This window comes from Myotis yumanensis, unplaced genomic scaffold, assembly GCF_028538775.1.
Source record: "Myotis yumanensis isolate MYYU_CA2020_CCGP unplaced genomic scaffold, mMyoYum1.0.hap1 SCAF_2, whole genome shotgun sequence".
Classification (NCBI taxonomy): Eukaryota; Metazoa; Chordata; class Mammalia; order Chiroptera; family Vespertilionidae; genus Myotis; species Myotis yumanensis.
Window position 1 is genome coordinate 100329990 of NW_027223753.1, and position 21984 is coordinate 100351973.

Consider the following 21984-nt stretch of genomic DNA (forward strand, 5'->3'; position numbering starts at 1 on the left):
GTAAAGTGCAGAGGTACAGAGGCGCACATGGAAAGGGCTGGCAACTGAGGACGCGGTTGTCTTTTTCAATCGGGAGGAGTCAGAAGCTCTGATCTGAACTCCAGTTCCGAGCGAGTCTCTGGGGACCCAGACTCATATGTGGAGAAACTGGACTGTCTGGCATCAGGCAGAACTCGAAGGCAGCTTTCTCTCGGAGGTGCTTGCAGCGATTACCCCAGGACACTGAGACCTGGGGCCTCTTAGGGCAGGGCTGAGGATCAGCCATAGCTGTTTGTTCCACCCTGTAGATTCCCTGAGACCCCACCCCACCCAAGCTGTTCTCAGAGGCTTTTGCATATGAATGGCTTGGCCCTTTGCAATCTAAAATTACCTAACAAACTGCAGCTGGGCCAGACAGACGCAGAACATCCAAAAGAAGGCCCAAGGCCCCACAGCAGCTTGCATTGCTTCACAGCTGGGCCTCATCTGGGCACCTCCAACCTCAACCTGAAAGAAGAATCTGCAGATCTCTCTGTAGCTCCTGCTGGGTAGCCTCAGGCAGAGGCTAAATTAGCACCTCCTTAGAGATCCAAGAGCCAGTGTACCCAGTGGTCTGAGTGGGACCATCCAGATTACAACTCCTCAGATCCATAAGGGACACACTCAGGGGGCAGGTTCAGTGAGCACCAAAGCCCCACTGAAGCAAGTCTTGCCCCAGAAGGGTGTCTCCAGCACAGAAGTTCTCCCACCATAATGACAACTGATTGTCACAGCCAATTGGCCTGGAGGTCAATTCCTCCCAGTGATACCAACAACAATCAAGGCTTAACTACAATAAGACTGTGCACACAGCCCACAAAGGGGTGCACCAAGAGTGTCCACCTCAGGTAATTGGGCAGGCTGAGCCACTGGGCCCTATAGGACACCTAGCACAGAAAGCCACTCTATCAACACAGGGAAGCAGCCAAAATGCAGAGACAACGAAACAGGTCACAAATGACAGAAATGGAGGAAAGCAAACTACAGGATATAGAGTTCAAAACCACAGTTATAAGGTTTTTCAAGAATTTTCTAGAAACCGCCGATACATTTAGTGAGACCCTCGATAAATCTAGTGAGACCCTCGAGGATATGAAAAAGGACCAACTAGAAATTAAGCAAACACTGACTGAAATAAAGAATATTATACAGAGATCCAACAGCAAACTAGAGGATCGCAAGAATCAAGTCAAAGATTTGAAATACAAAGAAGCAAAAAACACCCAACCGGAAAAACAAAAAGCAAAAAGAATCCAAAAATATGAAGATCGTGTAAGGAGCCTCTAGGACAACTTCAAGCGTATCAACGTCCGCATTATGGAGGTGCCAGAAGAAGAGAGAGAGCAAGATACTGAAAACCTATTTGAAGAAATAATGACAGAAAACTTTCCTACCTTGTGAAAGAAATAGACTTACAAGTCCAGGAAGTGCAGAGAACCCAAAACAAAAAGAATCTGAAGAGGACCACACCAAGACACATCGCAATTAAAATGCCAAGAGCAAAAGACAAAGAGAGAATCTTAAAAGCAGCAAGCAAGAGAAAAACAGTTCGTTACCTGCAATGGAGTACCCATACAACTGTCAGCTGATTTCTCAACAGAAACTATGCAGGCCAGAAGGGAGTGGCAAGAAATATTCAAAGTGATGAATAGCAAGGACCTACATCCAAGATTTTTCTACCCAGCAAAGCTCTCATTTAGAATTGAAGGTCAGAGAAACAGCTTCCCAGACAAAAAAAAAGCTAAAGGAGTTCATCACCACCAAACCAGTAAGACATGGGAGGAGGAAGATGAAGAGGAAGAAGGGGAGGAGGAGGAGGGAAGGAAAAGGGATAAAAATTATGAATAATAAAAAGCAACAAATACATATCTATCAACAATTGAATCTAAAAATCAAAATAAATGAACAAGAAATCTAATGAACAAAATAAACTGGTGAATAAAATAAAATCAGAGGCATAGAACAGACTGATGAATCTCAGATGGAAGGAAGGAGAGGGGTGGGAAGAGATTAACCAAAGATCTTACCTATGGATATAGACAGTAGGGAGGTGAAGGCCTGGGGCAAGTTGAGAACCCAGTGGAGGAGGGCAATGGGGAGAAATAGGGGACATCTGTAATAATATCAACAATAAAGATTTTTTTAAAAGCATAGGGAGATGCAGCATAATTGAATTGCTGCTAAAAAACCAAAGATATAGAAAAATCATGTAATGATTCTATTTACATGACATTTTCAGAAAGGCAGGGACAAAAAAAAGAGCAGTTGTTTTCAAGGGTTGAGACTGGGGGAATAGGGATAACTACAAAGGAGCATAAGGAAACTTTGAGTGCTGAAATTATTATCTTGATTATGGTGGTGATTATAAGACTTTTAAAACAGAATTTTACGCTATATGTTATACATACAGGAACATATCTCTTCATATGAAATAAAGAAGGATACAATACAAGCTATATAACATTCTTGACATAAACATTTAATCTGAATATAATCATTAGGAAACAATAGGCAAATCCAGAATAAGACATACTCTATAACAGCAGTCGCCAACCAGTGGTCCGCGGACCACTGGTGATCCGTGAGGTCCAAAAGGTTGGCGACCACTGGTTTAAGGAAACCTTTGGAGCAGCTGTGGCCAACCGGTGGTCTGCAGACCACTGGTGGTCCGTGAGATCTGAAAGATTGGTGACCACTGCTCTATAAGAATACTGGCCTGGCCCTGATCAGTTTGGCTCAGTGGATAGAGCGTCAGCCTGCAGACTCAAGGGTCCCAGGTTCGATACCGGTCAAGGGCATGTACCTTGGTTTCGGGCACATACCCAGTGAGAAGTGTGCAGGAGGCAGCTGATCGATGTCTCTCTCTCATCGATGTTTCTAACTCTCTATCCATCTCCCTTCCTCTTTGTGAAAGATCAATAAAATGTATTTAAAAATATATATATACTGGCCTGGGGCCTTCAAAGAAAAGTCTCTCAAAAAACAAAAATAGACTGCTCTAGATTAGAAGAAAGCACCAAGATATAAAAATGAAACATAATGCATGAATTATGTCCAGTTTCTTGATCCAAAAATATAACAAAAGAAACAATAACAGACATTTTGAAAACCAAGTGGGAAAGTGAGTGTAAATTGTACATTAAATTAAATTACTTAATTAGTATTAATTTCCTAATACAATAACAGTATAGAGAATGTACTCATTGTTAGGGAATACATACTTCTAAAAATAAGTACTATCTATAATACAAAGGGCATTTTTAGGGGTGCTGTGTCATGATTTTTGCAAGTTACTTATAAATCATCCAGGAAAAAAAAAAAATGTGTGTGTGTGAAAGTGGTTAGGAAGAAAAAATAAAGCCTCTGTGGCAAATGCTAATAACTAGTGGATCTAAATTAAGAGGAAAAAGAGAAACTATAAAATCAAATGCTACAGTTACCTCCTTCATAATCTGAAATCTTGTAAGAACTTCTTCTTCCACACCTTTCATTTTGCTCAAGGCAGTTTCATGTCTGAACAGCAGTTGTTCTCTTTCAACTAAAAAATGTTCTCGCTTCTGAAGTTCTTCAGCAAATTCCTGCTGTGCTGCAGTTTCACACTGAATCAAAACGTAAGATTTAAAAATGTGTTTTAAAAAGTACATTCACAAATTCTACAAATATATTTACAAAAATTACAGAATAATCAAATGGTACCAAGCAAAATCTGGATTACGATAATAATTAGACTAGTACAGTAGCAAGTAAACTTGCACAGAAATTTTAATTTGCTATAAAATGACATGATACTATAGTGAGATACTACTATGGTAACTCAAAAGAATTTGGGGTAGGAAACCAAGATGGCGGCATAGGTAAACACCGGAAATTGTTGCCTCTCACGACCACTTCAAAAATACAAATAAAAGACAAAACGAACATCATCCAGAAGCACAGGAAGGCTGGTTGAGTGGAAATTCTACAACTAGAAGGAAAGAGAAAAGCACTGAGACTCAGAGGAGGTGCGGAAGTAAAGAGCAGAGGTACGAAGGCGCACGCCGAAAGGGCTGGCAGCTGAGGACGCGGTTGTCTTTTTCAATCAGGAGGGAGTCTCAAGCTCCCGACTGCTCTGAACTCCAGTTCCAGGTGAGTCTCTGGGGACCCAGACTCATTAGGGGGGGAAACTGGACTGTCTGGCATCGGGCAGAACTCGAGGACGGCTTTCTCTCAGAGGTGCTTGCAGTGATTACCGGGACACTGAGACACTGGGCCTCTTAGGGTAGGACTGGGGAGCAGCCATAGCTGCTTGCTCCACCCTGTTGATTCCCTGAGACCCCGCCCCACCCGAGCTGTGCACAGAGGCTTTTGCATATGAAAGGCCTGGACCTCTGCAAACTGAAAATTATCTAACAAACTGCAACTGATTCAGAGAGACCCATAACTTCCAAAAGAAGGTCCAAGGCCCCACAGCAGCTTGCATTGCTTCACAGCTGGGCCTCATCTGGGCACCTCCAAACCCCAAACAAAGAAGAGGAATCTCTCCATAGCTCCTGCTGGGTAGCCTCAGGCAGAGGCTAAATTAGCACCTCCTTAGAGATCCAAGAGCCCGTGTACCCAGTGGTCAGAGTGGACCATCCAGATTACAACTCCTCAGATCCATAAGGGACACACTCAGGGGGCAGGTTCAGTGAGCACCAAAGCCCCACTGAAGCAAGTCTTGCCCCAGAAGGGTGTCTCCAGCACAGAAGTTCTCCCACCGTAGTCACAACTGATTCTCACAGCCAATTGGCCTGGTGGTCAATTCCTCCCAGTGATACCAACAACAATCAAGACTTAAATACAACAAGACTGTGCACACAGCCCACAAAGGGGTGCACCAAGAGTGTCCACCTCAGGTAATTGGGGAGGCTGAGCCACTGGGCCCTATAGGACACCTAACACAGAAAGCCACTCTATCAACACAGGGAAGCATAAAAAATGTGGAGACAAAGAAACAAGTCACAAATGACAGAAATGGAGGAGAGCAAACTACTGGATATAGAGTTGAAAACCATACTTTTAAGGTTTTTCAAGAATTTTCTAGAAACTGCCGATAATGAACTGACTGAAATAAAGGATATTATGCAGAGTTCCAACAGCTGACTAGAGGATCGCAAGAATCAAGTCAAAGATTTGAAATACGAAGAAGCAAAAATCACCCAACAGGAAAAACAAAAAGCAAAAAGAATCCAAAAATATGAAGATAGTGTAAGGAGCCTCTGGAACAACTTCAAGCGTACCAACATCCGAATTATGGGGGTGCCAGAAGAAGAGACAGAACAAGATATTGAAAACCTATTTAAAAAAATAATGACAGAAAACTTCCCCTACCTGGTGAAAGAAATAGACTTACAAGTCCAGGAAGTGCAGAGAACCCCAAACAAAAGAAATCCAAAGAGGACCACAACAAGACACATCATAATTAAAATGCCAAGAGCAAAAGACAATAAGAGAATCTTAAAAGCAGCTAGAGAAAAACAGTCAATTACCTACAAGGGAGTACCCATACGACTGTCAGCTGATTTCTCAACAGAAACTATGCAGGCCAGAAGGGAGTGGCAAGAAATATTCAAAGTGATGAATAGCAAGAACAACCAAGATTACTTTACTTACAACCAAGATTACTTTACCCAGGAAAGCTATCATTCAGAATTGAAGGTCAGATAAAGAGCTTCACAGATAAGAAAAAGCTAAAGGAGTTCATCACCACCAAACCAGTATTATATGAAATGCTGAAAGGTATCCTTTAAGAAGAGGAAGAAGAAGAAAAAGGTAAAGATACAAATTATGAACAACAAATACACATCTATCAACAAGTGAATCTAAAAATCAAGTGAATAAAAAATCTGATGAACAGAATAAACTGGTGAATATAATAGAATCAGGGGCATAGAAAGGGAGTGGACTATTCTCGGGGAGGAAAGGGGTGTGGGGGGTATGGGAAGAGAATGGACAAAAATCGTACACCTATGGGTGAGAACAGCGAGTGGTGAGGGTAAGGGCAGAGGGTGGGGTGAGGACTGGGTGGAGGGGAGCTATGGGGGGAAAAAGAGGAACATATGTAACAATCTGAACAATAAAAATTTAAAAAAAACACATGAAAAAAAAAAGTTCCTTATATTAAGAATGGTTTCTGAATGTTATTAATGCCTCTTTTAAGAACATATACTTATAACATAAGATTATTTACTTTTAATTAATTATTATAGTATATTTAATGATTTTGATATGTTTTCTAAAATTGAATTATCCTTAAATGTGGCCATAAGGCAATATTCTCTGAATCTACTTTTTGATTTAGTTTTTATTCTTTTATTTTGAATGTATACATTTTATTGTTACGCTTTCTACATATATACATTTATAAAAATTCCTAAGTGTAAAAAAAAAAAAAAAAAGAATTTGGGGTCCAAAATTACAGTATTATACTGAATTAATCTCCTATCCAATCCAGCTAAATTCCATGCTCCACTTCAACTTAACAGTTCACTTTTTTACCTATATTCTCCATTCTGTTATGTTGGGCTAAAAGACCCAAACCCTGAACTAAAGCACTAACTGCCTTCCCTACCCCAGTGGTACACTGCTAAATACTACTGGAGAAAAATCACACACCATGAAAAGCAGTGCCATTGTGAATGTATTATCTCACATTTCTAATGCAGTCCAGAAATATTATTTATATTTTCATAGTTGGCTTTCTCTTTCCCATTCTCCACAGTGTCTATTTCAAACCTTCTCCACTTTTTTCTTGGAACATATCACCTTCTATGTCCTTCAGTGCAGACAGCCTCATTTCTATCTTCACAGGGAAAATAGAAGCCGAAGAAAACATCAACCCCCTGCCCTCAAGACAAACATTTCTCCATCACTCCCTATTATAAAATAGGTTCGGGATCTCATTGCCTTCTGCCTTCTTGTGAAGACTACTAGTCTGAGTATTCCTCTAATATTTTTGACATCTTCCATCTCATCTGAAATGAAATCTCTTGACCCCACCCAACTTATCTCTTCCCCTTCACAAAATTCTTTAAAACTGTGTCTACATTTGTTGAGCCCTCTTCTTTACCTCTCAATCACCCCTGAATTTATTTTAATCTGGCCTCAGCCCATGTTCCTCTATTTAAATGACTTACCTACTATAAAATCTGAAGGTCACTTTTCATCCATTTTATTTAATTTTATTGAATCCTCATCAATGTTTTATATTATTATCCCTTTCTTCCAACTTAAAATATTATTTCATCAGTTTCCACATTCTCCTGGTTTCCCACATCCCTCTCTGTCGCCTCTGCAGGCTCTGTTTCATCCCCTGTTCTTTAATTACTAACGTTCCTCAGGCTTTGGACTTCAGCCATTTTCTTTCTCATTTTTCACACACTCTCTGCTTCGTTCCATCCACACAATGGCCAATTTCACCCAACCTACAACTACTCAGCTCTTTCTCTAAGCTCCAAATTCAAGTCCAAACAGCCTATTTAACATATCCACCTATATGCTTTCAGGTAACAAAAATAAGCATGTCTAAAACTAAGTTCAATTAGCAACCAGGGAAATGGAAATCAACACTACCATGATCAGCAATAAAAAGAACAAAATATTGCCATCCACAACAACATGGATCGAGAGGGTATTGTTCTAAGTGAAATAAGTCAGACAATGAAAAGTACCACATGATTTCACTAACATGTGGGGCTTTTTTAGAAAATCAAAAAAAAAAAAAAGAAAGAAAATAAAACACAATTAGATTCATAGAAACAAAGAACAAACTGATGGTTTGCCAGAGGGAAGGAAGATGGAGGGATGCGTGAAAATAGTGAAAGGCAATAAGGTCAATAGTAGTGTGATTAACTTTGCAACTTTACTTGACTTAGTGTGCTGAGCATACTACAATGTATATAAAAATGTCGAATCACTATGTTGAAACTAATAATATTGTGTACCAACTATACTTTAATAAAAAATAATTTAGCCAAGCCAGCGTGGCTCAGTGGTTGAGATTTGAACTATGAACCAGGAGGTCACAGTTTTGATTCCCAGTCAGGTTATATGCCCGGGTTGTGGGCTCAATCCCCAGTAGGCAGGAGGCAGCTGATCAATGATTCTCTCTCATCACTGATGTTTCCATCTCTCTCTCCCTCTCTTTTCATCTCTGAAACCAAGAAAAAATGTATTTTAAAAAAATGCTTTAAAAAATCCACAATGAAATATCACTTTAATCCCACTAAAATGGCTAGAATCAAAAAGACAAAATAACAAATGTAAAGGATGAGGAGAAACTGGAATCCTTGTTCACTGCTGAGAATGTAAAATGATGTAGTCACTTTGGAAAACAGTCTGACAGTTCCTCAAAAATTTAAACAGAGTTACCATATGACCCAGTAACTCCACTCCTAAGTATACACACAAGAGCAAAACTTAAAACACGAATGTTCATAGCCACAATACTCACAATAGTCAAAAAGTGGAAACAACCCAAATGTACATGAATTGATGATTTGATTAAAAAAAAAAAAAAAAAAAAAAAAAAAACAGAGTCCAGAGAGTGTTGCTTAATGGTTGAGCGTTGACCTATGAACCAAGAGGACACAGTTTGATTCCTGGTCAGGGCACATGCCTGGGTTGCAGGCTCTATCCCTCTGGCAGCCAATCAATCAATGATTCTCTCTCATCATTGATGCTTCTATCTCCCTCTCCCTCCCCCTTCTTCACTGAAATAAAAATATAAAGAGAAGAAAAAATGGCAGCCAAATAGGCAGAGGTGTAGTGCACCTCATCCCGGGGCCAGAAGGGAAATCTAAATCAGAGAACACCTGGAATTAAATTAGGCACAGCTGAGGAGGCAACTACAACAAGCAAGTGCAGAAAATGCCTGAAGACCGGTAGGAAGAATGGCAGGGCTCTAGAGGGGCAGCAGGCCACCAGGCCAGTGAATCAAGAGGGAGAGGAGGAAGCTGCATAAGGGAGTAGCAATTCCCTCAGAAAAATAGATGCCCAGCCCAGGTTGAGCTCCAAAACCATGGTCCTTGGTGGCAGGTACAACATCCAACTGTGGAAAAGAAAAGCCACAGGGCTGTTGGCTGCTGAGGAGTCTGGACCCAAGACCACAGTGGTGAAAGAGTGTGCCAGGAGGGGAAGGCTGCGCCATGAGGGGAAAGCTGTGCAGGGCTGAGGGGAGAGAAAGCCATAGTTTCATTGTTTTTTATTTTGTTTTTGTTTGTTTTTATTCAGGGCTTATTCTTTATTTTTTTTACTAATATTTTTCAATTAAAGTATAGTTTTAGGTGCACAACCCAGTGATTGGACATTTATGTAACTTACAAAGTGATAATCCCGATAAATCTAGTACCATCAAACACCATACAGAGTTATTATAATACTAGAGGTCCAGTGCACAAAAATTTGTGCACTTGGCGGGGGGGGGATCCCTTAGCCTGGCCTGTGCCCTCTCGCAGTCTGGGACCCCTCAGGGGATGTCCACCTGCTGGCTTAGGCCTGCTCCCCAGGGGATTGGGCCTAAGCTGGCAGTCAGACATCCCTCTGGCAGCCCAGGAGCCCTCGGGGGATGTCCACTTCCAGCAGGTAACAGGCCTAAGCTGCAGTCGGACATCCTTAGCACTGCTGAGGAGGTGGGAGAGGCTCCCGCCACCACCGCTGTACTGGCAGCCGTCAGCCTGGCTTGTGGCTGAGCAGAGCTCCCCCTGTGGGAGCGCACTGACCACCAGGGGGCAGCTCCTGCATTGAGCGTCTGTCCCCTGGTGGTCAGTATGTGTCACAGTGACTAGTCATTTCCAGTCGTTCTGCTGTTAGGGTCAATTTGCATATTACCCTTTTATTATATAGGATTATTGACATTATTTCCTATGCTGTACTTTACATCCCCATGACTATTCTGTACCAGCTAATTTGTACTTCTTTTTTTTTTAATTCTTACTGTTGAATGTATTACATATGCCCCCTTAATCCCTCATTGTCCTCTCCTAACCCTCTCCTATGCTGCAGTCCAGGCCTTCACCTCCCTATTATCTGTGTCCATTGGTTATGCTTATATGCATACAAGTTCTTTGGTTGATCTCTTACCAGCACCACGCAACTCTTGCCCATCCACCTCTGCCTTACCTCTGAGGTTTGACACTTCTGTGTTTCTGGATCTATTTTTGAGCATCAGTTTTTGTTGTTCATTATATTCCACAAATGAGTGATATCATGTGATACTTACATTTTTTTTTTAAATATATTTTATTGATTTTTACAGAGAGGAAGGAAGAGGGATAGAGAGTTAGAAATATCGATGAGAGAGAAACATCAGCTGCCTCCTGCACAGCCCCTACTGGTGATGTGCCCACAAGCAAGGTACATGCCCTTGACTGGAATCGAACCTGGGACCCTTCAGTCCACAAGCTGACGCTCTATCCACTGAGCCAAACCGGCTAGGGCAGGGGTGGGCAAACTTTTTGACTTGAGGGTCACAATGGGTTCTTAAACTGGACCGGAGGGCTGGAACAAAAGCATGGATGGAGTGTTTGTGTGAACTAATATAAATTCAAAGTAAACATCATTACATAAAAGGGTACGGTCTTTTTTTTTTTTTTAGTTTTATTCATTTCAAATGGGCCGGATCCAGCCCGCGGGCCATAGTTTGCCCATGGCTGGGCTAGGGCAACATATTTTTCTGACTGGCTAATTTCACTTAGCATAATGCACTCCAGGTCCATCCATGCTGTTGCAAATGGTAAGAGTTCTTTCTTTTTTACAGCAGTAAAATATTCCATTGTGTATTTGTTTTTACTCTTTAAACCCAGAACACAGAACTTTTTAATTGCAATCACTAAGAGGAGGCTTTGGCACAGAAGGAAGGAACTGACTTGAGGTGCCTGAAGAGAGGTTGGGGAGGAAAGCAGGGCAGGGAGAATGGCCAGGAGTCCTGCATTAGGCTTCCAAACCTAAGGGGTCATTTCTCCCCAGAGGAGCTAGCCCCTCCCTGTAGCCTCAGGGCAGGAGATGAAGCCTGCCACACCCTGCATTCTGAGCTTTGCAGAGGAAACAAAGGCAGAGGCCAAGCTTACAAATCTGAATAGTCTCAAGGAGCCCTCTGTGATTGGATTGGAAGAGGGCCCTGTTGACCCAGATATTCTGGGAACCAGACTGATAAAAACTCCAGGTTGCCAGCCAATCCCATGTCTCCATACAAGGATCTCTGTCCGACCAAGCGCAGATAATATTTTGGGCCACTTGCGAAGCAGTACTTGTGAGTCAGGAAACAACACCCATCTTATTCCCTGAAAGCGAAACAGCACCAACCGCAACTAAAGCTCTGTCAGAAATAGATGCTTAAGTAATTAAGATTGACAGCTGACAGACAGGCAAAGAGGGCAGATTGGCCCCACCTGCTTGCAGAAAAAGCCTGTGAAGACTGACACAAGCAGAGAACCTGTGGATTGCTTGGAGCTTAGAGCAGGGTGCTAAAAGCCAAAAGAAAGTGCCTGACAATGGTTAGCACCTAAGTAACTAACAGGAAGCCCAGAACTGGCAGACAGAACTGAAGAGTGGGGCCCTAAACCAGCTCCCATGGGGCATTAAAACTCAGCTAAAGCAAATGACACTTCTTTTTTTTTTTTATACTAGAGGTCCAGTGCACGAATTTGTGCACCAGTGCAGTCCCTCGGCCTGGCCTGCGGGATAGGGATGAAACCGCCTCTCTGACATCCCCCGAGGGGTCATGGATTGTTACAGGGCACAGGCCAGGCCGAGGGACCCCACCAGTGCACGATCGGGGCTGGGGAGGGACACGGGAGGTTGGCCAGCAGGGGAGGGACTGCAGGAGAGCTCCAGAGTGTGTCAGGCCCGTATTGCTCAGTCCCAATCGGCCGGACCCTAGCAGCAAGCTAACCTACTGGTCTGCCCCCTGGTGGTCAGTGCATGTCATAGCAACTGGTTGACCAGTCGACTATCTGCCCCGGGTGGTCAGTGCACGTCATAGCAAGCGGTTGAGTGGCCTCAGCATATCATTAGCATATTATGCTTTGATTGGTTGAACGGCCAACTGGACAACCGGGCACTCAGCATATTAGGCTTTTATTATATGAGATTTTTATTTTTCTAATTTTATTTATTTATTTTTCTTCCTTTCTTCTCTTTTTTTTGCTCCCATTTCTTGACTCCTTTTCCCATTTTAGTTTTTTTCTCTCCTTTCTTTTTCCCCCCTTTTTAAAAATTTATTTCTTTATCAGCTTAGTGACATATTATTCTAGTATCTCTTGGTTTATTTATTTATCTAATTTCCTCTTCCCTGCTCCTACTCCATTACTCCTTCTCTCTTCTTTTTCTCTTTTTTTTTTCTCTCTCTTCTTTTTTCCACTCCTAGTTTTTAAACTTCTTTTAGTTCCTAAATTTAGTCCTATCTGCTCTCTCCTCTATTCCCCTTTTCAAAAAAAAGAAATTTTTTTAATTAATATTTTTCTTTTCTTCTTGTCTCCTTTCTCTCCTCCCTCCTCTATCCAAAACCATGGTCCTTCCCCTATTCCTCTAATTCCTTAACTCTATGTTCTTTATTTAAGCCCTGCATCTACAGATTCTACCCTCCACCCTTTTCTAGGTGTATTTTGTGCGTTTTGGTTTGTTTGTTTTTGTTATGTTTTCTCCACATATTACTTCTTTCTTTCTATTTTTCTCATTATCATTCTTGCTCTCTTTCCTCTTTCCTAATTCCCTTTTCACTAGCGGTCACATTTAAAGGGGTTATAGGTGTCTGTGTACATTAGTGTCCTGTTCCTTCTGTGTCATGTCTTGGCTTGTTGTATTTTGTGCTGTTCGATCAGCACCTCCACAACAGTTGGGACTTTGTGGCAGGCAGGAAGCCACATAATCAGACACCCTGAGAGGAGACTCCATTCACGAATGGAATAATAACATTCAAGACCCAACTACAGCCCTAGCCGGTTTGGCTCAGTTGATAAGAGCATCACCCTGCAGACTGAAGGGTCCTAGGTTCAATTCCGGTCAAGGACATATACCCAGGTTGCAAGCTTGATCCCATAGGGGACCTGCAGGAAGCAGCTGAAAATGATTCTCTCTCATCATTAATGTTTCCATCTCTCTCTCTCCCTCTCCCTTCCTTTCTGATATCAATAAAAGTATTTTTTTTTTTTAAAAGACCCAACTACATCAGGAGAACACAAATATCTCAAGTAGGGGACTTCCCTAGAACACCCAGCCCAGGAGACCTGAAAGAATGCACCACTGGGTCGCACAATACATCTACTGAATAAGACCAATTCAAAATATGGGTGGCATAGCAGTTTGATCTAATACATAGGAACAATTACAAAGAACAGCAAAAATGGGGAGACAAAGATACAAGTCCCAAATGAAAGTAATGGAAGAATCACCAGAAAAGGAACTAAATGAAATGGAGTCAAGCAATTTCTCAGAGAAAGAATTCAGGGTAATGGTTATGAGGATGTTCAAATATCTGGATGTGATATTCACCAACATGTATAAGAATCAAGAGGAAATGAAGAATGACATAGCGGCAATAATGAACACAATGGAATGTTTCAACAGTAAACTAGAAGAGGCTGAGGAGCCAACCAGTGAATTAGAAGACAAGGTAGAAAAAAACTACCCATCAAAGCAGCAACTGTAGAAATTTTTAAAGGTAAACAGTCTACGCAAGTTCTAGGAAAACAAGAAACAAAACACATCCACATAATAGAGGTGCCAGAAGGAGAGGAAGCTGAGCAAGGAATACAAAACCTGTTTGAAGAAATAATGTCAGAAAACTTCCCTGACTTGCCCTAGCCGGATTGGCTCAGCAGATAGAGTGTCGGCCTGTGAACTGAAAGGTCCTAGGTTCAATTCCGATCAAGGGCACATGCCCAGGTTGTGGGATCGATCCCTAGTGGGGCACTTGTGGGAGGCAGCCGATCCATGATTCTTCTCTCATCATGGATGTTTCTATCTCTCTCTCCTTCTTCCTTCCTCTTTGAAATCAATAAAAATATATTTTTTTAAAAACCACAAATGTATTAAAAAAGAAAAGAAAACTTCCCTGACTTTGGAAGAAAAAAGTCAGACAAGTTCAAGAAAAACAGAGAGTCCCAAACAAGAGGAACACAAAAGACCAACACCAAGACACATCGTATTTACTAGTAAATTGTCAAACATCAAGGACAAAGAATCTTAAAGGCTGCCAGACAGAGACAGAAAGTTACCTACAAGGGAACTCCATTAGACAATTAACATATTTCTCAACAAAAGCATATCAGGCCAGAAGGGAATGCAAGGAAGAATACAAAATGATGCAAGGCAAGGGACTGAATTCAAGAATCCTCAATCTAGTCAGGGTATCCTTCATAATTGAAGGGAAAATCAAAAGCTTCACAGACAAAAAAAGGCTAAGGAAGTTTATTACCACCAAGCCAGCAATGCAAGAAATGATAAAAGGACTGTTGTAAAAAGAAGAAATAGAAAGGGCAGGAGCACAGATATAAAGAATAAAAATGGCAACAAACAAGTACCTAAAATAATAACCTTAAATGTAAATGGATTAAATGCTCCACTCAAAAGAAACAGAGTAACAGAATGGATAAGAAAATATAACCCATATATATGCTGTCTATAAGAGACCCACCTTAAAAAAAGGACTCACACAGACTGAAAGTGAAGGGATGGGAACAAAATTTTTAGGCAAATGGAAATGAAAAGAAAGCTGGGGAAGCAATACTTATATGTGACAAAATAGAATTCAAACTGAAGGCCATAACAAGAGATAAGGAAGGCCATTTCATAATACTGAAGGGAAAAATACAACAAGAGGCTATAACTCTGGTAAACATATATGCACTCAATACAGGAGCATCGAAATATATTAAAAAACCTTCAGGAGGACACCAACGGAGACATTGACAGCAATACGATCATAGTAGGGGACTTTAATACCCCACTGACATCACTAGATAAATCTTCTAGACAAGAAAATCAACAAAGAAACAGCAATGCTAAGTAACTCTAGAACAGATGGAACTAACTGACATCTTCAAAACATTTCACCCCAAAGCCACAGAATATACATTCTTCGCAAGTGCACATGGTACATTTTCAAAGATATACCGCATGTTAGGAAACAAGCTAAGTCTCTAGAAATTCAAGAATATTGAAATCATATCAAGCATCTTCTCAGATCACAATGGCATAAAATTAAAAATCAGTTACAATAAAAATGCTCAAAAACAATCAAATACATGGAGTCTAAACAGCATGCTGCTATTAAACAAGGAATGTGTTCCAAAGACATTAAGTAAGAAATTTAAAAAATCTTGGAAAGAAATAAAAATGAACACACAACAATCTAAATTTTATGGGACACAATGAAAGGAAAAGTTCATAGCACTTCAGGCCTACCTCTAAAAACAAGAAAGATGTGCGAGGGGAGCCAGCAGCTGCCACCCGCGACCACACACCCTCAGGGAGCCTGCAGCCACTGCCCACGCACACATGGGGAGCCTACAGCCGTTATCCCATGACCTTGCAGGGAGCCAGTACCCACTACCCAAGAACACACACATGCGTGGGGAGCTAGCAGACGACACCCACGATCATGAGTGGAGTGAGCAGCTGCCTCCTGCAACCCACGCGTGAGGGGAGTCAGCAGCCACTGTCCGAGACCTTGCGGGGAGCCAGCAGCCACTGCCGAGACTGCATGTACGTGCAGGGAGCCAGTAGACGTCACCCGTGACCATGAGGGGAGCCAACAGCTGCTGGTCGAGACCGTGAGCATGAGGGGAGCCAGCAGCTTCTATCCACAACCTCGCAGGGAGCCAGCAGCCACTGCCTGCGACCACGCACATGTGCAGGGAGCCAGCCGCCACCAAGTGCAACCACCTGGGGAGCCAGCAGCCGCTGTCTGTGACCTCGTGGGGAGCCAGTAGCCACTGCCCATAACCATGCGCATGTGCGGGGAGCCAGCATACGCCACCCGCAAAAACGTGGGGAGCCAGCAGCCACTGTCTGCGACCTGGCCGGGACCCAGCAGCAATCTGAACTGAAATTGGAGAAAAAAATCAGAAGACAGGAGGAGAGCCTGAGAGAGTTTTGGGTCAACATTAAATGAAGCAACATACGTTTAATAGCGGTGCTAGAAAGAGAAGAAGAGGGGCAAGGGATAGAAAACCTATTTGAAGAAATAATGTCAAAAAACTTCCTTAATTTGGGAAAGAAAATAACTTCACAAGCACAGAGAATCCCAAACAAGATGAACCCTAAAAGACCCATACGAAGACATATCGTAATTACAATGGCTAATGTTAAGGACAAAGAGAGAATCTTAAAGGCTGCAAGAGAGAGACAGAAAGTTACCTACAAGGGATCTCCCATTAGACTATCAAATGATTTCTCAACAGAAAAACAGGCCAGAAAGGAATGGAAGGAAGAATACAAAGTGATGTAAAGGAAGGGAGTGAATCCAAGATAACTCTATCTAGCAAGGCTATAATTCAAAATTGAAGGGGAAATCAGGAACTTCACAAAGAAGAGCTAAGGGAGTTTATCACTACCAAGCCAGCAATGCAAGAAATGCTAAAGCAACTGTTGTAAAAAGAAGAAAAAAGTAAAAAAAGGGAGAAGAAGGAACACCAAAAAAAATAAAAATGGCTATAAACAAGTTCCTATCAATAACTTTAAACGTAAATGGACTAAATGCTCCAATCAAAAGACAGCGAGTGGATGAATGGATAAGAAAACGTGACCCACATAAACATCACATAAAAAAAATTGAAAGACAAAAATCACATAATCATATAAATTTATGCAGAAAAAGCATTTGATAAAATCCAACACCCTTTCCTGATAAACACTCTCAGCAAAGTGGGAATAGAGGGATCATACCTCAACATAATAAAAGCCTAAAAGCTCCATCATAAAACTACTGGACTTAATAAATGAATTCAGCAATGCAGCAGGATACAAAATTAACACCCAGAAATCTACGGCTTTTTTATACAACAACTAGAGGCCGGACAGATATGTGCAAAAAATGAAACCAGAACACCAACTTACACCATACACAAAAATAAGCTCAAAATGGATAAAGACTTAAACATAAAACGGGAAACCATAAAAATCTTAGAAGATGGGAAACCATAAAAATCTTAGAAGAAGCCATAGGCAGCAAAATAGGAGACATTTGTCATTACAATATCTTTACCGATATAGCTCCTTAGGGCAATGGAAACTAAGAACATAAACAAATGGGACAACATCAAAATAAAAAGCTTCTGCACAGCAAAAAGAAACCACCAACAAAATAACAAGAAAGCCCACTGCATGGGAGAACATATTTGCCAATGTTATCACCAATAATGGTTTAATCTCTAAAATTTATAGGGAACCCCTACAACTTAACAAAAGGAAGATAAACAACCCAATCAAAAATGGGCAAAGGACCTAAATAGACACCTTTCGAGAGAGGACATAAGAAAGCCAAGAGACATCTGAAAACATGCTCAGAGTCACTAATCATCTGAGAGATGCAAATTGAAACAACAATGAGGTACCATCTCACACCTGTCAGAATGGCTATCATCAACAAATCAACAAATGACAAGTGCTGGAGAGGATGTGGAGAAAAAGGAACCCTCTTTCATTGCTGGTGGGAATGCAGACAGGTGCAGACACTGTGGAAAACAGTATGGCATGTCCTCAAAAAATTAAAAATGGAACTTCTACTTGACCCAATAATCCCACTTCTAGGAATATATCCCAAGAAACCAGAAACACCAATCAGAAAGGATATATGCACCCTTTCATAGCAGCACAATTTACAATAGCTAAGATTTGGAAACAGCCTAAGTGCCCATCAGCAGATGAGTGGATTAGAAAACTGTGGTACATCTACAAAATGGAATACTACACTGCTGTAAAAAAAGAAGGAATTCTTACCATTTGCAACAGCATGGATAGAACTGGAGAGCATTATGCTATGCGAAATAAGCCAGTCAGAGAAAGATAAGTATCACAGGATCTCACTCATTTGTAGAATATAATTAACAACATAAACTGATGAACAAAAACAGAACCAGAGTCATAGAAGCATCGAATAGACTGTCCAACCTATGAGGGAAGGTGAGGGGTGAGGGGGTTAGAGATCAACCAAAGGACTTGTATGCATGCATATGAGTATAACCAATCGACACAGAAGACAGGGGTAGGAGCGGGGGTAAGGGCATGTGCTATGGGTTGGGGGCGGCCGGGGAAAGGTCAATGGGAGAAAATGCAGACTTATGGAATACATTAAACAATAAAGAACTTACATTTTAATAGATAGATAGATAGATACATACATACATAGATACATAGATACCTTGATACATAGATACAAAGATACATAGATAGATACATAGATAGTGCATGTACCAGAAAAAAAAAATAAAAACTGGTAATAAGTTATCTAACGCTAAAACTTAAAGAATTAGAAAAAGAACAAGAAAAGCCCAGAAAAAGTAGAAGGAAGGGAATAATAAAGATCAGAGCAGAAATAAATGACATAGAAACCAAAAAAATAATTGAAAAGACCAATAAAACCAAGAACTGGTTCTTCAAAAGTATAAACAAGATTGATGAACCCTCTAGCCAGGCTCACAAGAAAACAAAGAGAGAGGACCCAAATAAATAAAATCAGAAACAAAAGAGGTGAAGTTTCAACTGACCCCACAAAAATACAAAGGATTGTAAAAAAAAAAAAAAAAAAAAAAATACTATGAACAGCTCTACTCCAACAAACAGGACACCCTGGACGAAATGGACATATTCTTATAAAAATACAACCTTCTAAAACTCAATCAGGAAGAATTAGAAAACCTAAATAGGCCAATAACTGCTGATAAAATTGAAGCAGTAATGAAAAAAAAATTACCAAAACAAAAACCCTGGTCTCGATGGATTCACAGGAGAGTTTTACCAAATATTCAAGGAAGAACTAACACCTCTACCTCTCAAACTATTCCAAAAAATTCAAGAGGAAGGAACACTTCCAAACTCTTTCTATGAGGCCAGCATCATCCTAATTCCAAAACTAGATAAAAACACGACAAAGAAAGAGAACTACAGGCTAATATCCCTGATGAACATAGGCATTAAAATCCTCAAAATAATTTTAGCAAATACAGTAATCATATCATACATCATGACCAAATGGGACTTATTCTGGGGATGCAAGGTTGGTACAATATTCGCAAATCAATAAACGTGATACCTCACGTAAACAAACTGAAAGACAAAAACTACATGATCATATCAACCGATGCAGAAAAAGCTTTCGACAAAATTGAACACCCATTTTTGATAAAAACTGTCAGCAAATGGGAATAAAGGGAGAGTATCTCAACATCAAAAGGCCATATATGACAAGCCTACAGCCAACATCATACTCAATGGGCAAATATTAAAAACATTTCCCCTAAGAACAGGAACAAGACAGGATGCCCTCTTTCACCACTCTCATTCAAAATAGTTCTGGAAGTCCTGGCCATAACAATGATACAAGAAGAAATAAAAGTAATCCAAATTGGAAAGGAGAAATAATGTCTCATTATTCACAGATGGCATGAGACTGTACATAGAAAACCCTACAGACTCTTTCAAAAAAAATACTAGATTTAATAAATTAATTTGGGAATGTAGCAGAATACAAAATTAACACCCCAAAATCCATAGCATTTTTATACACCAATAGAGAACTCTCAGAAAGCGAAACTAAAAAAAATCCCATTTACCATTGAAAAAAAAAATTAACATACTTAGCAATAAATTTAACCTAGGAGGTAAAAGACCTGTACTCTGGAAACTACAGGATATTGGAAAAAGAGATAGAGGAAGACATAAACAAGTGGAAGAATATACCATGTTCATGGATTGGTAGAATCAACATCATTAAAGTGTCCATACTACCCAAAGCAATTTATAGATTTAATGCAATCCCCATTAACATACCAATGGCATATTTCACAGACCTAGAACAAACACTCCAAAAATGTATATGGAACCAAAGAAGAACCCGAATAACTTAAACAATCTTGAGAAAGAAGAATAAAGTTGAAGAAATCACAAGATCAGATTTCAAGTTATGCTACAAAGCCACTGAGCTCAAAATAGTCTGGTACTGGCACAGGAACAGGCATATAGATCAATGGAACAGAACAGAGAACCCAGAAATCGACCCAAGCCACGATGCTCAATTAATATTTGACAAAGGAGGCAAGAGAATACATTGGAGCAGAGACAGTCTTTTTATAATAAGTGATGTTGGGAAAATTGGACAGGAACATGTAAAAAAAAAAATGAAACTAGAACATCAACTTACACCACATACAAGGATAAACTCAGTGATTCCTACAGCCAGCCGGCCTGGGGGTCAAATCCCTCTAGTGTTAACTACAACAATTAAGGCTTGGCTAGAACAAGACTGCGCACAGAGACCACAAGGGGGTGCACCAAGAAAGCATAAAAGATGCGGAGACAAAGAAACATGACAGAAATGGAGGATATGGAGCTAAGAATCGCAATTTTGAGGGCTTGCCATAAATTTGTGCAGAGCCTCACGAAAACTAATGAGACCCTCGATGCTACGATAAAGAAATTAGAAAGTAAGCATACACGGACTGAAATAAAGAATATTATACCCAATAGCAGACCAGAGGAGTACAATAATCAAACCAAAGATTCGACAAAAAACACCCAATTGGAAAAGCAAAATGAAAAAAGAATCCGAAAGTGTGAAGATAGTGTAAGGAGCCTCTGGGACAGCTTTAAGCGGTCTAATATCAGAGTCATTGGAGTGCCAGAAGATGAGAGACAGCAAGATATTGAAAACCTATTTCAAGAAATAATGGCAGAAAACTTCCCCCACCTGGAGAAAGAAATGGACTTACAGGTCCAAGAAGCGCAGAGAACCCCAAACAAAAGGAATCCAAAGAGGACCACACCAAGACACATCATCATTAAAATGCCAAGAGCAAAAGACAAAGAGAAAATCTTAAAAGCAGCAAGAGAAAGAGGCTTAATTACCTACAAGGGAATACCCATACAACTGTCAGCTGATTTCTCAACAGAAACTTTGCAGGCCAGAAGGGAATGGCAAGAAATATTCAAAGTGCTGAATACCAAGAACCTACAACCAAGATTACTTTATCCAGCAAAGCTATCATTCAGAATTGAAGGTCAGATAAAGAGCTTCACAGATAAGGAAAAGCTAAAGGAGTTCATCACTGCCAAACCAGTATTATATGAAATGCTGAAAGGTATCCTTTAAGAAGAGGAAGAAGAAGAAAAAGGTAAAGATACAAATTATGAACAACAAACATGCATCTATCAACAAATGAATCTAAGAATCAAGTGAATAAATAACCTGATGTACAGAATGAACTGGTGATTATAATAGAATCAGGGACATAGAAAGGGAATAGACTGACTATTCTTGGGGGAAAAAGGGGTGTGGGAGATGCGGGAAGTGACTGGACAAAAATCATGCACCTATGGATGAACACAGTGGGTGGGGAGTGAGGGTGGAGGGTGGGGTGGGAGCTGGAAGGAGGGGAGTTATGGGGGGAAAAAAGAGGAACAAATGTAATAATCTGAACAATAAAGATTTAATTAAAAAAAAAAAAAAAGAGGAGGATATATTAATTTAGAGGGGGAGACCAAGATGGCGGCGTAGGTAAACACCGGAGACCGCTGCCGCAAACAACCATTTCAAAAATACAACTAAAAGACTGAACGGACATCACCCAGAACCACAGGAAGGCTGGCTGAAGAGAGACTCTACAACTAGAAGGAAAGAGAACAGCAAATCGAGGCTCAGAGGCGGCGCAGTGTGGAAAATACAAAGGTACCGAGGTGCGCGCGCAAAGCGGGCTGGTGGCTGAGGGCGCGGTTGTCGTTTTCTGTCGGGAGTGA

At 40.8% G+C, this 21984-nt stretch overlaps 1 protein-coding gene across 2 annotated transcripts in view; it reads right to left on the reverse strand.

The window, feature by feature from the left end:
• The window catches only part of CCDC138 (coiled-coil domain containing 138), a 238756-nt gene that overhangs the window by 197356 nt on the left and 19416 nt on the right, over positions 1-21984 (reverse strand). For both annotated transcript variants that reach the window (XM_070405855.1, XM_070405854.1), the window contains exon 6: positions 3459-3617. In XM_070405855.1, the coding sequence (XP_070261956.1) occupies positions 3459-3617 (159 nt within the window). The remainder of the gene's footprint in view (positions 1-3458; positions 3618-21984) is intronic.